At 43.0% G+C, this 15,585-nt stretch overlaps 1 protein-coding gene across 2 annotated transcripts in view; it reads right to left on the bottom strand.

Annotated features, from left to right (window-relative positions):
* Positions 1-10,058: 10,058 nt before the first annotated feature.
* The window catches only part of Fyn (FYN proto-oncogene, Src family tyrosine kinase), a 163,467-nt gene continuing 157,940 nt past the window's right edge, over positions 10,059-15,585 (bottom strand). For both annotated transcript variants that reach the window (XM_090338267.1, XM_090338266.1), the window contains exon 13: positions 10,059-11,009. In XM_090338267.1, coding sequence (XP_090194393.1) covers positions 10,801-11,009 — 209 coding nt within the window. In that variant the 3' untranslated portion in view covers positions 10,059-10,800. The remainder of the gene's footprint in view (positions 11,010-15,585) is intronic.

Below are 15,585 nucleotides of genomic sequence, written 5' to 3'. Positions count from 1 at the left end.
AATTTAGGTTAACTTGCTTGGCCTTTGTCCAGAAAGCTCGGAAGGGTGAGAGGTCAGTGTGGGAATAGATTCTACTTCCATTGTTCAGAGTGTTTCTCACCCTGTGCTCAGGGCAAGTGCTAGACTCTGTGATCTAGAACCCAGAGCATAGGCCTCAGAAGAGGGATTCATGGGAGGAGAGAGAGCCTGGAGCAGTCAGATGTCACACTGTCACCAGGCTGGGATGAATGGATCTAGAAGAGAGAGTATCACCAGGGCTGAATCCCAGGCACATGATCTGGACCAGATCTGCCAAGCCCACATCTGCAGTCAAGATTCTCACTGAGAAATTCCTACATGTTTGTAATACACAGGTTATGTTTTAGACACGGTCTGCCTGAGCAACTACCTTCGATTCCTAATCTGATGCCACCATAGGCTCTTGAAGCTGAGTGGACACATGCCCACATGGTATGTGCAATACATTCTCTCTTAAAAAGCTTTCAGTTGAATGTGCCTCTGATTCCAACTAAGGGCATGGCTCTGCAGGCTCCCTCATAAATAATCTAAGTCTCTTGAACCTGACTATCCAGATGGACTTTCCCAGTTTAGCAACATGCCAGAGGGCTTTAATTTGTGACACGCGCAAACCCAACAGTAAAAAGGCGACAATATTTTTACCAGAATAAAAGTTCCAGAAAGTTTTCTATTACAGCACCAAATCCAGTGTTATGGTTCCAATCAATTCAGGAAATAAAAGGTCTACAGTTTATTTAGATCTCTAAAACTCAGAACTCCTGGCCAAAAATTGTACCCTTTGATCTTCATCCCTTGACTTGAAGCATTCTCTAAATGCATTTCCATTTTAGCAAAAAAAAAAATGTCCTCCACTGGCACAATTCTCTTTAATGAAGAAACTCAGAGTGCATTTTAGGATTCCAAACCTTGGATGAAATTCAGTGTGCTATCTAGTGCTTAAAGCAGGTCAAGTTCTGCCTGTGAGCTTGGAGTTAAGAAGGGAAACTCCAGGCCATACTGTAGCATCCCAGGCCTTCATAACACACTGATTATCATCCCACGACAGACATCAGGCATGGGAAGCTTGCTCTCTCAGAAGGCAGCCATCCCTGGACGTTTGAATTGGGTCACAACCCACAACCCTTCATTTTGTTTAGAAATGAAATTCAGGAAGGGCTTCACAATGCACTGCCTGTGATATTTCATCATGGGCACTGCTACGTGGGAGCCTCATGGTGAAGAACTGGAATCCTTGGCACTGGCCCCCGCTGAGGCACACAGCAGCCAGCATCTGTTCAGCTGCACGTGGACTGTGGTGGGAGAGCTCCCTCCACATCTGAGCAGCCCAGCTGATGCTCCGTAGAGCGGGGGGGGGGGGGGGGGGGGCTGTCCCTACCCCCAGCACTGTCTAAATTGCAGATGTGTGAGTGAAAGAAATGACTGCTTCTATTTCTGCCACAAAGTTTTTGGGGGTGGTTTGTTATGCAGTAAGAAATTACCAGAAAGTGCAGGCTGTGTGATGAATAGGAAGCGAAGAGAGGAACAGATGCGACAAGCAGCAAGAATTGAAGTAGCCAGAGCCAGTATGAGGTCCTGGATGACCTCAGTGTAAAGCCAAGTCTGCTTTCCCTTGGTATTCCCCACATTCAGAATGACCAGCTTTCTATTTCTGATGCTTCCTGATTATCATTGCTGTGTGGTTTGGGTGGTTTTCCCAGTTTTCAGGTCAAAGCTCTGGCCAAATGCTGGAGGCATCTTTTATTATAGACACTACTACCCAGAGACTCTGTCCTCTTTCTGTCCACAATTCCTGATCATGGATTTTGATTTTTAAATTGTAAATTGTTAAAGACAAGAATGACTTCTGTGGCTATGATTTCTATGCAAGGTTCTAGGATTGCTCAGGTGATTTCAAATGACAGGGTTGTCACAGTGATACACCAGTTGTTCAACTGCACAATTCTGGGGCTACTATTCACATTCTAGTCATTATCCCTTTGCATATTTATTATAGCAATTTTCTGGCAGATGGCAGCAAAGTATCTTGAGGTAGGGTCGCTTTTCCTATTTGCATAAAGGTGATTTATAGCAAGTGGCAGGAGGCATAGGTACAAAACTAGTGTCTGATAAATCTTAGGCCCATGACAGGGGTTGAGGGAGAGATAGAAGGCGTGGGGTGGAATATGAGGATTGGGGAAGACACTTTTGCCCAACCAGAATGGGATGTACTAAGAAGCATTGAGATTAGTGGGGTTCAAATTTCAGCTTGGGAAGCCAGTAGAGTTACAGATGAGAAACAATGAGTCTCATTCAGGATGACAGCTTGGGAGAGGCTACAGGTTTGCCCTGAAAGATAGAAATCTATGAGTGGTGGCATGCATCTGTAATCCCAGCACTTGGAAGGCTAAGACAAGAAGATTAAGTTCTAGGACATGTAGGTTACATAGTAAAGCCCTATCTGAAAAAGAAAGAAAGCCAGAAAGAAAAAAAAGAAAGAAGGAAGGAAAGAAATAAAAATAGAAAAGAAAAAACATTAGAACTGATTTGGGGGTGGGGTAGAATGGGTACCAGAGCTTGAACTCAGGGCCTGGGTGCTGTCCCTTAAGCTTTTTCACTCAAAGCTGTGGCTCTAAACTTGAGCCACAGCTTTACTTTGATTTTTGGTGATTATTTGGAGATAAAAGTCTCAGGTACTTTCATGCCTGGGCTGGCTTTGAACTGTGCTTCTCAGATATCAGCCTCTTGAGCCACAGGATTTGCTAAGGGCTGGCTTTAATGAATAAATAAAAATCCTTATCAGAGTGATGGAGATGCTGCAAACAAAATCCATCTTAAAAAATGGGGCCACGAGTCTGGCCTAGTGCTAGAGTGCTTGCCTAGCATGCACGAAGACCCGGGTTCGATTCCTTTGTACCACATACATAGAAAAAAGCCAGAAGTGGTGCTGAGGCTCACGTGGTAGAGCTCTAGCCTTGAGAAAGTCCAAGGACAGTGCTCAGGCCCTGAGCTCAAGCCCAGGACTGGCAAAAAAAAATGCATGATGATTCTAATAGGATAAGGTAGCCGGGATGTGGAGGGTAGAGAAAGGAGACAAAGGAAATGAACAGTGATTGGCATGGGTGTGGCTTGTTGAAGTGAGGGATTTGCAGTACACCTGCAAGTTCTGTCCACTCTGGTTCAGAAAATTTACATTCATTGTGAGCAAATACAATTCAGAGCAATCAGCAGCTTCTGACTGTCAATGCAGATTACAGGATTCCTTTTTTCTTTTTAAAATTTCAGACCAATTGTAGATTGCAAACCCTTTACAGTTGGAACAATGCTTTCCATTTTACATTCCATTTCAAAATGGAATCCCAGCCAAGCACAGCTTTTGTTTTATCTATGCATCTATCTTTCAAGGTCTCCTTTGGCTTTGTGCACACTGCTTCTGTTCTGGGCCTGCTGTTTTAAGTATAGCTTTGCTCCCTTTCCATTCCCCCCCTACTATTCAGAACCAAGCACTTATTTGAATTAGAAAATACTGAATAGAATGAAGCATTGCTTTCTTCTTCCTCTCAAACTCAGTGATAGCAAGGACAATGATAAATGTTTTTGCACTTTCACTTAGAGACCTTAAGGAACGGACAAATATTTTTCCAATAGTTGCAGGTGAGAGGAGGAAGGTGAAAAAGCTGGTAAAGCATTGTGCTGATTGCAGTCTGATTCCTCCACCCCCTCCCTAATTATCTCACACATCATGCTTCAGTGAGCAGTCCTGGAGCTGCTCATATTTTAAATCAAACGAAAGTCCACCGAAGTAGGAAAATTATGCATTTTACGTAAATGATATGGGCAAATTATTATTCAACTTTTAACAGGGTACTGCTTTTCTCCCGTCACTTTCCTGTGCACAATGTAATATGGTTAATTTACCAGAAAGCATTGTTATTCATTCCCTAATTCTCTAGGCAACTGCTGTCATTTGCTTACCATTTCCTCATTCTCTGGGAATTGACAGACCTTCCGGCTCCATGTAGGGTGGTTTGAGTTCCCCAGTCATCTCTAGAGGCCTAGTTCTCCTCCTGGTATCTTCTACTTCTCACCCTCTAAGGAGGAGTCTGGAAAAATGCAAAGAGTCACATTTTTGGATTTTTGTCTACAAGTGGCTTAAAAAGAATCCTTTTATAAACACACACACCAAAAAAAAAAAAGAATAAAATCTCTTGTGATATTTCCCCACAGTATTACGTGTGTGCTTTTCATTAAAAACACTATCTGAATAATACTCATTTCATTCTCTCTTGCTTCCAATTAGCTACCCATTGATTATTACATAGTAAGCACTTGATAATTAAGCAAAGGAAAAATAACTAGAACAAAACAACCAGAACTCCTTACAACTGCTACTCCCTCCATGAATTTACATATTGCAAGATTAGGAGAAGGAGAGAAAAGAATAGGAGAGGTGAGGTTTTCTTGCAGGCTTCCTTTTCAGCAACTCTTTTATTCCCATACTCTATACAGATTTCCAACTGTACCCCAGCTTGGACACTGGAGTCAACCATTTTTCTAAACCTTACTTAAATGGGATTACCTAGCACCCTCCATTTAGCAGTCCTGGATATTTTTTTTTCCTAGTTATGGGGCTTGAACTCTGGGCCTAGGAACTTTCCCTGAGCTCTTCAGCTCAAGGTGACTACTCTACCTCATTGAGTCACAGGGCCAGTTCTGGTTTTCTGGTGGATAAATGGAGATGAGTCTCACAGACTTTCCTGCCCAGACTGGCTTTGAACTATGATCCTCAGATCTCAGCCTCCTGAGTAGCTAGGATTACAGGCATGAGCTGCCAGCACTGGGCACCTGAATACTTTTTAATGTGAGTGGGGAGGAAGACAGAGAGAAACAGAGACAGAGACACACAGAGAGACATAAAGATGAGGATAAGAGAGAGATGAGAGAGATGAGGTGATATTGAGCTTTTTCTGGATATGGTTTTGGTTTTCTTTACTCAGAGCCATTTGCAGACGGTCTATATTTAAAGCATGAAGCAATCCTTAATGAGGCTTTGAATCAGAGGACCTTTAACAGCAAGACATACTGCTCTTACTAGTTAAGACTACAAGTCCTACCTCTGCTTGTCTTGAAAATTGAATCCAGGCACTGCTTCTCCAGGAAGCTTCACCTGCTATGCCCATACCAGGTTTGATGGCAATCCTTATACTTCCATCTACAGAGAGCAGGCCTAAAGTGTGTTTTTGGTGTCTATCCTCATTGGACTTTATCATTTCAGGTGTTTGGTGCTAAACACAGGGCCCAGGATAAGAACACAACCAAAGTCTGGACAAGCAATGAATGACAAGTTCTTACCTGAATTTACCGGCATCTCCACATTGCTAGAACAGCCCAGGGCTTCTCTCCTCACGGTTGGTTTTTTCCTCTTAGTCCAAGGTCCCCATCCTTCTGGCATGTCCTGGTCTAGCAGGCTGTCTTGCTAGATATGTACTTCCACGTGACTCAGTGATTTTCTTCTTTATTCCCATCATCAAATTTCATCTCCTCTCCCACTCTCAATCACAGTGTTGTTCTTTGCTGACTGAAAAGGGGGAAATCAGATATTAGCAGTAATAGCATTGCCTTTCCCGTGTTCAGTATCAGTCCATGAGCAGTAAGGTATTTTGGACACCAACCTCACAGTGTGCCTCAGAGTCACAGTAGCTCCTTGGTCCAAGGATATGGTAAGCCACAGGCAGGTATATTATACAACTGAATGATTTGGGAGAAAAGATGGTTATCTTAGAAAGTTTTCATAAAGTTACCAAGTTACAAGGAGATCTAGAAGGTACAGTGCTTTCAGACTTTGTGTCACATGGTATAATTTACTGCATGCAGTTCCCGCATTCTAAGAAGTATGAATTTGTTCCCATGGGTGTTGAGATAAATTCTAGAGAAAAGTGTGGGGAGTACCAATGGTTTCAATTCAGGTCACTGATGGAGCCTTTATATCTTATCTCAAAAACTGTTGACAGCACATTATAATGGGGTGGGCCAGGGAGTAGAGAAGAGCTAGAGCTGAGTCAGCACAAAGTGAATCATTCATGTTTTGTAGATCTCAGGTAAATGTGTCATTTGAAAGTGAACCATTCACTCCACTGGATGGTGGTGAATCACCATCCCTCCATTCATGCATCCATCCATCCACTCGTCCTTTGCTATAAATTCTTTTTCTTTTTTGTCTTTTCTTTTCTGGGGCTCAAACCCAGGACTTTGTACTTGCTAAGCAAGCACTTTGCTACTGAGCTACATCCCAGCACTGCCATAAACTCTTGCATGGTTCTAGGTACAGAGGGAATAACAGTGAGCAGCTGGGCACTTTTTATCCTGAAGCAGTACATGATCTGTCAGAGGAAACACTGTAGAATAGTACTATTAATTATATTGGTGGCTTTGAACACAGAATTATGTGTTAAGTATTCAAAAAGAGGAGCATGGAATTCTGTTGACTTGTTTGCCATAGATTCATTCTGACAGTTCCTATATCACTTTTTTTTCAGTCTGAAAATGTGTGTGTGTGTGTGTGTGTGTGTGTGTGTATGGATGAAATACAAGTGCTTTTTTTTTCCTCCTCCCTATGAGTTTGTGTGCATTTAGATATTAGGAAAAGTTTCTTAGAATATTGGTATTAATAAATTATGAAGGTCTATTTGGTATTTTAAAGATATTAAGATATTACAGGTACTATTTTCATCATATTTTATGGAATTACAATCTATTTCTGAGAATTAAATATAGATAACTGGTAATGCCATAGTAATATGCCCCCATGATACCATTTTGGAATCTAAATTTGAGCTCTTTTTTTTTTTAATCCCAAGTCTATGTCTTTCTTTTTTCCCCTCTCTTTCTTCTTCACTATCTTCATTCCAGCAAACATTTTGAAAGCTTGACTGAATTCCAACAGCATAATAGATAGCAGTAAGAAAGTCAACAAATGTAATTGAACTCTATTAAAATACCTTTCAGGAACAAATTGACCAAATATCATTTCACTCAAATACAACTAGTTAAGAGAATGATTGCCCTGGGAAGTTAGCTTGCTTGTCCTGAATCAGGATAAATTCAGAGGGCATCCTTTTGCAGTGGGCTTTAGTGTCATTTTCCTTTGCATGACACTTATTTTAAGACTTGTGAAGAACTATACCAATTAACAATGGCAGAAATTGCTAAGATCCTCTGAGAAACTGCAGATTAAAGCCCTACAGCTTTAATCTCCAATGTTACTGGAGAAAATCTCTGCTGCCCAGAGTTAGCCACAGGAGGATTCATCTGCCTCAGGTGGATAAAAACCCTCAGGTGCTTTTCCTTAGTGCTGTGGTTTGAAGAATCACAGACCCCTTCACTTTTCTTGTGGAAATGCCTGGCTCTCGTACATCACAGAGCCAGATGTAGCCTAACTGAAACATGTGGGACCTGGAGTCTCCTTGATCCCCCTTCCTTTCCCCTAGGTGCACACAAATGAATGAAGCAGTTTCAGAGGAAAGTCTGAGCTGGAATGAGTAGAGGTGAACAGGAATCATGTCACCGTTTATGAGATCTGAGCTTTGTAAATGATCATCACAGGTAGGTTTATTATTTGATTTTTTAAAAAGTAAAAAGAAATAGTAAAAAGCAAAGTAAAAGGAAACCTTGCAATTCGGAGCAATGCCAGATGGTCGCTCTCTTGGGAGAATCCAGCAATTACTTATGTATTTCCAGGTTACTGAAGATTTAAAAGAAAAAATAAAGAGCTCACCACTGCTCTATGCTAAGGTGATACTTTTCTTGTGTAAGAAGATAACTTTCAGGTGAGCAAATTCAGTTTCCTTGCTCCAGATATTTACAACTTATGTGGGACAGAGGTTTCCTGGGAGCTGCTGGATCCTCCCTAGGGGATCCCAGACTATCTCTCGAAAGCACAGTAGACTCTTGGAGACACCTCTGATCTCTTCATATTTAAAGGTACTCGCTTGGCAACCAATCTATCAGCATTTTAGAACAGGTACAGCATGCTGCATATCACAAGAGCACCCTTTAGCCGACCCTTGTCCTTAGCATCCAACATGACTCACTTGATGGACTAAAAGCTATAACATTTAATTCATTCTAGCTTCAAGAGATGATCTTTCTTTCTTCCAGAACTTCTGCATAACATAGGTTATTTTTTTCCCCAGATATTTTTAAATGAACCAAAACATAAACAAAAAATCCTCCAGAGACTAATTGCAAAAACCTATTCTAGTGGGACAGGATGATTAAAAACGAATTTAACTTAAAAAGACTTACAAGAAAGGTTGTGGCTTAGGCCTGTAATACTAGCTACTCAGGAGGCTGACATCTGAGGATCAAGGTTTAAAACCAGCCTGGGAAGGAAAAGTCCGCAAGACTCTTACCTCCAGAGAACTAGAAAGAGAGCTGGCTCAAAGTGGTAGAGAGATGATCTTGAGCAAAAACTGCTCAGGGATAGTAATACAAGCTTTGAGTTCAAGCCCCATGACCTGCCATAAAACCAAACCAAAACAACAAAAAACTAAGAACCTGTTGATAAACTGGCCAATGTGATAAAAAAAAGTTGTATGTAATAAGATCTTTAAATAAAAAAATCAATTTAGATATTGTATTAACATAAAAAAGTACCATAAAGTTTTGGTATATGAGAAAAACATGTTTCATTTTTTTTCTTGCTTTCTTCTTCAAATGCCAGAAGCTCTTTCTAAAGGTAAAGTTTATTTCAACAACAACAAACTGTCTCCCTTACATATTTCCAAATGACACCAGTGAATCACAAGACATTAAAGCTAAGTATGGCTCTTATTCCCCCCTCATTTCTATGGCCAGCCACCAGGTGGGATGTCATGCCGCTACTCCAAATCCTGCAGCTGCCTGCTGGCAGAGCCTGGCCCAGATGGCTAGCCAGAGTCCACCACAGCCTTTTCTACCATACCAGGCTATCTTCCCCAATTTTGTTGGAAAAGTAGAGGGACAACTCAGAAATAGGTTGACTCTAGGACAAGACTTTTCTAATCATCTGGTTTTTCTATGAGTGGGGCAAATTCCATTTAGAGAAAATGTCAGATTAAAAACTAAAATGTTAAGGTATACCTAAGTCTTGCTTTAACAGTCCTATTGCCTAGCCTTTTGGTAGGGAGGAACCTCCAGATGTTCTGAATATTTCTGTCATTTGGAAATCATTGCACAATGGCTAAATTCACCAGGTGACTCCTTCTTACCATCTGGTGTGGGACAGATATGTCACAGAACTACCAGAGTACCTTCTGTGATTTAAACAAATGAACAAATTTTTTAAAATGTAAAATGCTCTCTTTTTAATTACTAAATTAAGAAAGTTAAACAATTTAAAAATGTAAAACTCACAAATAAATCACAACAAAAAAGGAATTAAGACTTCAGCACTGCTACTCAGTATTAAAAACTTAATAGAAAAAGGATTTTTGATTTGTTGTTGTTAAACACATGTAATTCAAGGTTGGTACAAATAGCAACTAAAAATGTAATACTTTTTTTTGTGCATCCCTATGAAATGTAAAGTAGTGCATAGTTACTCCACGGGCGAATCTTGGACATATAGTCATTCATTAGCAGTACAGGACATTTTAAACACTTATTTTACAATGGGACATGTATAACGACCCCCCTCAGCTTCCCCAGAACTTTTTAGTTGCATGAGAAAGTTTAGTAGGTTGCCACAACTACAATGCTATGGGTTTTAGATATAGTTACAAGATTTATGAAATAACAAAAAAAACATTAGAAACATTTCAGCATTCATATTTTTATACAAGAAGTTTGTGTGGCATCCATCTTCCATTTCTCTCACTGGGATTGGCTGTCTGCTTGCATAAATATGTTCATTTTTCCGTTTTGGAAGCAAGTGCAGTTAAGTCAGAGTGAACACTTATGATAGAAAATATGAACTGAGCTTAGGGGTTTCTGAAAAAGTCAAGAGTTACGACCACCTCCACTGCAGAGCTATAGGTATAGTCATAAACCAAAAAAAAAAAAAAAAAAAGAAAGAAAAAAAAGAAAGAAAGAAAGAAAAAAACCCCACAAAAAAAGAAAAAGATGCAATCCAACTTAAAAAACCAAAACCAAAACCATGTTTTGTAAAAGCCAAAAAACAAGGGCACTGGCTTTCAAAATACCACCACCACTGTGATGAGGTTTTGCGGTCAGAGCTTACTCTGGGTCCCACAGCTTCATGGCCCAGGCGGGCTATGCCTCCACCTTAGCACCCACATGGTCTATGTACAGGGACATATAAATCCGTATTTATAAAAAAAGAAAAAAAAACCCAAACACCTGTCTTGATTGGTTTTTGTTAAAACATGAAAAAAAATTTTATTGTTTTAGACAAAGAGGCCACTTTTGGAAAATAATACTTTTCTTTTTAGTTGAATCAGGTGAAGACAGTTAAAATCACATACGATTTGCTTTTTAAAAAAAGGAAAGCACGAGGATCAGGGATCGTTGGCACTGGAGTAACTATTTACACTCAACAGAGGTTTGGCCTTTTACATAACATCGACACAATGCATTTCCAAAGTCTGAGAAATAACAAGGTTCTGTCTTGTATGCTTCACAGAGGAGGTTCGGATTTGGGGGACAAGTGTCATTAATGAGGGCCATGGAAGTTCGTCAGCTTCAGAGTCACATGCAATCTGATCCTGGACGGTTCTCGCTGCCCTGGGGCAGCTGGCTACAGAATTGGAAGCTAATGGGGAGGGGTGGGGAGACCTCTGGGACAAGGCCTCTCTGCAGACCCAGCTCTCACAGGTTTTCACCAGGTTGATACTGGGGCTCTGTGGCGGTAAAGTAGTCTTCCAGGAAGCCCTGCAAGTACTCAAAAGTGGGACGTTCTTCAGGGTCCTTTTTCCAGCAGTGGATCATGAGCTCATGCAGAGAGATGGGGCAGTCCTGTGGACAGGGCATCCTGTAGCCGCGCTCCACCTGCTCCAACACCTCCCGGTTGTTCATGCCTGCAAAGACAGGGTAGGTGAGAACTGGTCCTCTAGACCCTGGCACTGTGCTGGAGCTTTCCTTTCTTCTTCTGTGTCTGCACATGGTTAAAACACAAGGAGGGCCCCCAATCCACTTGCAAGTTGAACCCTGCATTTAATGGGATATCATACTGTACAGAAATAACAAAGGAATGCAGAACTCACATATGCAAAAGCCCAGACAATGAATCTCAAATGCATTATAAGTGAAAGAAGCCAGACACAAAAGGCGTCATACAGGATGATTTCATTTATATAAAATCCTAGAAAAGGCAGAAGACCGGATAGAAAGCAGATTTGTGGTTGCCAGGGGGAGGGAGGGACATGTGCAAGGGGTCAAAAGGGACTCTGAGGGCCGAGGGAAACTGAGGGCCAGTGTGATTCCCTGCAAAGGGCCAGCAGCAGACATTTTTGGCTGTGTGGCTGCACACAACCTTTTGTTGTTTTTACAACCCTGAAAGAAGTACAAAATCAAACAGGCTGGGAGCCAGGTTTGACTTGGGGATGTGTGTGTGTGTGTGTGTGTGTGTGTGTGTGTGTGTGTGTGTGTGTGTGTGTATGTGTGTGTGTGTGTGTGTGTGTGTGCACGTGCACGCACGCAGTCTGCAACTCTAGTGCTGTACAATGGAGTGGTGTGTGACTGTTCATTGAAACACACTGAAATGTATTCTTAAAGTTGAGTTTTATATGAAAATGACACTTCAATCAAGCAGACAAAATACACAAAGCAGGAAAGAAACAAAACGATGTCATGGAATGAGAGCATACTGATTCTTGCCTATGCCACTATAAGTTCCACTTACAAATTCTGTGGGGGCCAGCTCTTGGTGTACCTGTTTGAGATGCTGGGCCAGTATGTCCAGGCAGCATCTGGACTAGTGACCCCACAGTGCCCTGATGTTTGGTGACCTGGATGGGGAGACAATGTCTCCAGGGGTGCATGCTTACAGATGACCTCTGTGAGGCCATCAATCACTGAAAGCTTGCAGAGCATCTGGGGGAGTGGCCTGGTGGTTGGAACAGGCTGCAGGGCATTAGGAAGGCATGGCGGGGGGCTGTGAGAACAGCTTCCGGGTGCCTTCTTGACCATGTGGCTTTGAAATACCTCTCATAGGGTGAGGGAAGCTCTCACCCTTTCCCGGCTACTGTCAGGCATGACTCTTCACTTTTCTTCTTCCTTTTGCAATAACACATCTTTCCTTTCCTTGCCAACGTCTTGTATGTGTTGGCTACTCGTTGGCCATGAGCCTATAATCTGAAATCTTCCCCAACTTCTGACCCAGTTAATTTACAACGCCAAGAATTTGATCTCAAGTCATACATAGACATTATCATAAATCTTGAGCTGTCCCCAGCAGAATACAATGTAGCTTCCTTCAGTTTGGGGATGGAGCTGTAAATGTTAGCCAGAACTTTGTCAGCCTGGCCATAGGATCTGAGTCCCAGGGCACAACCCCTGTCCCTCTGGGTAAGGGACTTGCAATACTTTTGGAGCTGATGGTATCCTGGCTCTTCCTGGCTGTTAATGATGGCTTTATCAGTCAGTCACCCATCAGAAACATTCCAGGTTGCTTTCTTAGTCTATGCTGGAGGTAATACATCTATTTATTTCTATTGTGTGAAGAGGACTTCACTCTAAGTGTTACAAAACAATCCCATTTATGTCAGGACAACAACCCTTGTTTGAAAAGAGGCTGGTACTGGAGTGTCGGGTCTGCTGTGCCTGTGGGCCTTCACTTGGCCTTCTTTGGCTGGGCATTTCTGCAGCAAATGTGCTTAAATCCCTCTCCCACTCTGCAGCTCAGGATTGGGGGTGGGAGCTGGAAGCAGGGGAAGCCCTTGGAGCTGCTGGCTGGGAAGCTGGCAGGCAGCTGGGGAAGGTCAGGAAGAGATAACCATTGAGCTCTTAGTTTTATAATATTTCAGAAACCATAGAGCCTGAGCCTGAGCCTGCTGGGATCTCTTGTCCCTGTCCCTTATTGAGAGCTCCAGGAACTGGAGGAAAGACAGACAGAGGCCTGAAGCTTGAGTCGCTTGTGGAGGTACTGCAGCCTCCCACAATGCCTCCTAAGGCTCTAACCTGGCGCTGAGTCTCTGTCCAACATGGCACCAGCATTTAATTAACCACTCTTCTGTGGCTCTGAGGAGCTTGTGTCAGTAAATGTTTCATTTCATTAAAAAACAAACTTCTCAAATGGAAATATTCCCCACCCCTGCTTTCAAAAACCCTTAATTCAGTCTCTGCCAATGGAAAGTTTAATTGGCCACTTGGGTCAAGCCTATTTTTCCAGTGCTCAGCCCAAGACTCTGACCCAATAGATGTGGCAACGTGGGACTCAGCATGTCGCATCTCCCTAGGCAGTCTGTTTCCTGGGCAGGGCCAGCAAGGGCTCCACCTGGGATCACCCAGCTTGCTGGCAGGGCCACACTGTTCGCTCCCATCCACGAGGTTCTCTTGCCACTGCTTTCTTGTCTGCACCCTTCCCTTGTGCCTCACTCCTCTCCTTTCTCTTCTCACGCCCACCACTTCTCTCAGACCTCTGAGGCCTGGGGTGCAAATGTGAACAATTCCAGATGCTAGGCCAAGGAGAAACATACCAGTGACAGCTTTGCCAGAAAAGTGGGATATTCGACACTGTATTTGGCTGACAATGACAAGTGGAAGGAGCTTGGCTCTTTCAACCATGTGGAGGCCAGAACTAGCACGGCTAACCCACGGGCCTGGCACATTCCCAAGATACCTCAGCAACAATCAAGATGCACTCACTCAGCAAGGCTTTGGCTGCTTTTTCTTGTATAAACAGTAGCTCAGTCAGATGGGTTCGGTTAATGTATTAAAAATGGTATTCTCTGCTATAAGATCTTTGGAATTTTTGTTGTTGTTGTTGTTGTTGGTGGTGGTGGTGGTGGTCGTCGTGGAGCTTTAACTCAAGGCCTGGGCACTGTTCCTGAGCTCTTGCTCTAAGGTTAGTGCTCTACTAGTTTGAAACACAGCACCATTTCTGTTTTCTGGTGTTGGAGATAAGAGTCTCACGGACTTTCCTGACTGGGTTGGCTTTGAATCATGATTCCCAGATCTTAGTTTTCTGAGTAACTAGGATTATAGGCATGAGCTACCAGTGCCTGGCTGAAATTTTTAAGATCTTAGCAATATAGATTTTCATTCTACCCTTTACGATAGCGATGAGCCTGTTTCAGGGTTTTCGGTTTTTTTGCCAGTCCTGGGGCTTGAACTCAGGGCCTACGTACTGTCCTTGGCTTTCTCAAGGCTGCAGCCCTACCACTTGAGCCACAGTACCACTTTCCGCTTTTTCTATATATATGTGGTACTGAAGAATTGAACCTGGGTCTTTGTGCATCCTACAAGACAATTTCATGCTTTTGCTTACAAGAAAGCCGTTATCTCCTCTCTTTTAGGTGCCTTTCCCAAGACAATGGCTTTGCTCACACTCATGAAAGATGGATCTATAAGCCTGGCTGGTGTCCTGAGGAACATGGAGGGAGAAGCAGTTTTCTAGTGAATGTGCAGCCAAGAAAGTGGCCAGGGAGGAAAATGCCTTGAACTAGCTGTCTTTCTTATCTTGTTTGCAGTGGGGAGAAGGATAGAGGAAAATGGAAGAGACAGAAGCACTGCCATCAACAGTCTGGCACTCAAGTGTCCTAAAGGGAGTTGCAGTGGAGACCAGGAAGGGAGTCTCACCAGCTGCTGGTGTCTGCTTGTGGCAAGTGCCCTGCTCACCAAGTACCCACGTGCTGTCCCTGTTCCTAGCCTTCTATCAGGCTCAGCAGATATAGTTGTAATGCCTGGTTTGGTCCCAACTCTTTCCTCTGTGGGAGCAGCCTGCCCTGCTTGCTGGAGAGGGTCCATATTGGAGGTCACTATCATATTGGTACTTAGCCCAATAAACACCTTGTCAGCCTGCTGTTCAGGGGTCTCCCCTTTCAATTCCCTTTCCCTAGATCCTTCAGGGAGCCTTTCTAACATGAGCATGGCGACAGCACCAGGTCTGGTCAGCAGCCTGGAACACTACAGCTGAGATTCTGCAGCCAGTGGACTGTATTAACCTCCTGTTTCTTGACAGTCATGCTTTGGGAATCACTTTTGCTGGCTTCCTCCAGCAAACAAGAGAGACTATGTTTCCAACTTGCACTTTTAAACCTATATTCCTCCTAGGGGCAAACAAGGTGGATTCTTAGATTCATATGCCCCATTTTCTCCTTTTTTCTTCCCCTCCCTCCCTCCCTCCCTCCCTCCCTCCCTCCCTCCCTCTCTCCCTCCCTCCTCCTCCTCCTCCCTCCTCCTCCTTCCTTCTTTCCTCTCCTTCCCTTCCCCCTCTTCCTTTTTTCCTGTTTTTTGGGGAGGCAGTACTAAGGTTTGAACCCAGGGCCTCACTCTTGGCAAGCAGGAGCCACATACCTCTAGTCCTTTTTACGTTGGTTGTTTTCTAAAAAATGGAGTTTTCCATTTTTTTTGCCTGAGCTGACTTTGAACTGGGATCCTCATACTTTTGCCCCCAGGGTAGCTTAGATTACATATGCATATTACCATGCTGGT

This window comes from Megascapheus bottae, chromosome 8 (genome assembly GCF_031878675.1).
Source record: "Megascapheus bottae isolate mThoBot1 chromosome 8, mThoBot2.hap1, whole genome shotgun sequence".
NCBI lineage: Eukaryota > Metazoa > Chordata > Mammalia > Rodentia > Geomyidae > Megascapheus > Megascapheus bottae.
Note: the sequence above shows the minus strand (reverse complement) of the source record. Positions and strands in the feature narration are given on the sequence as shown.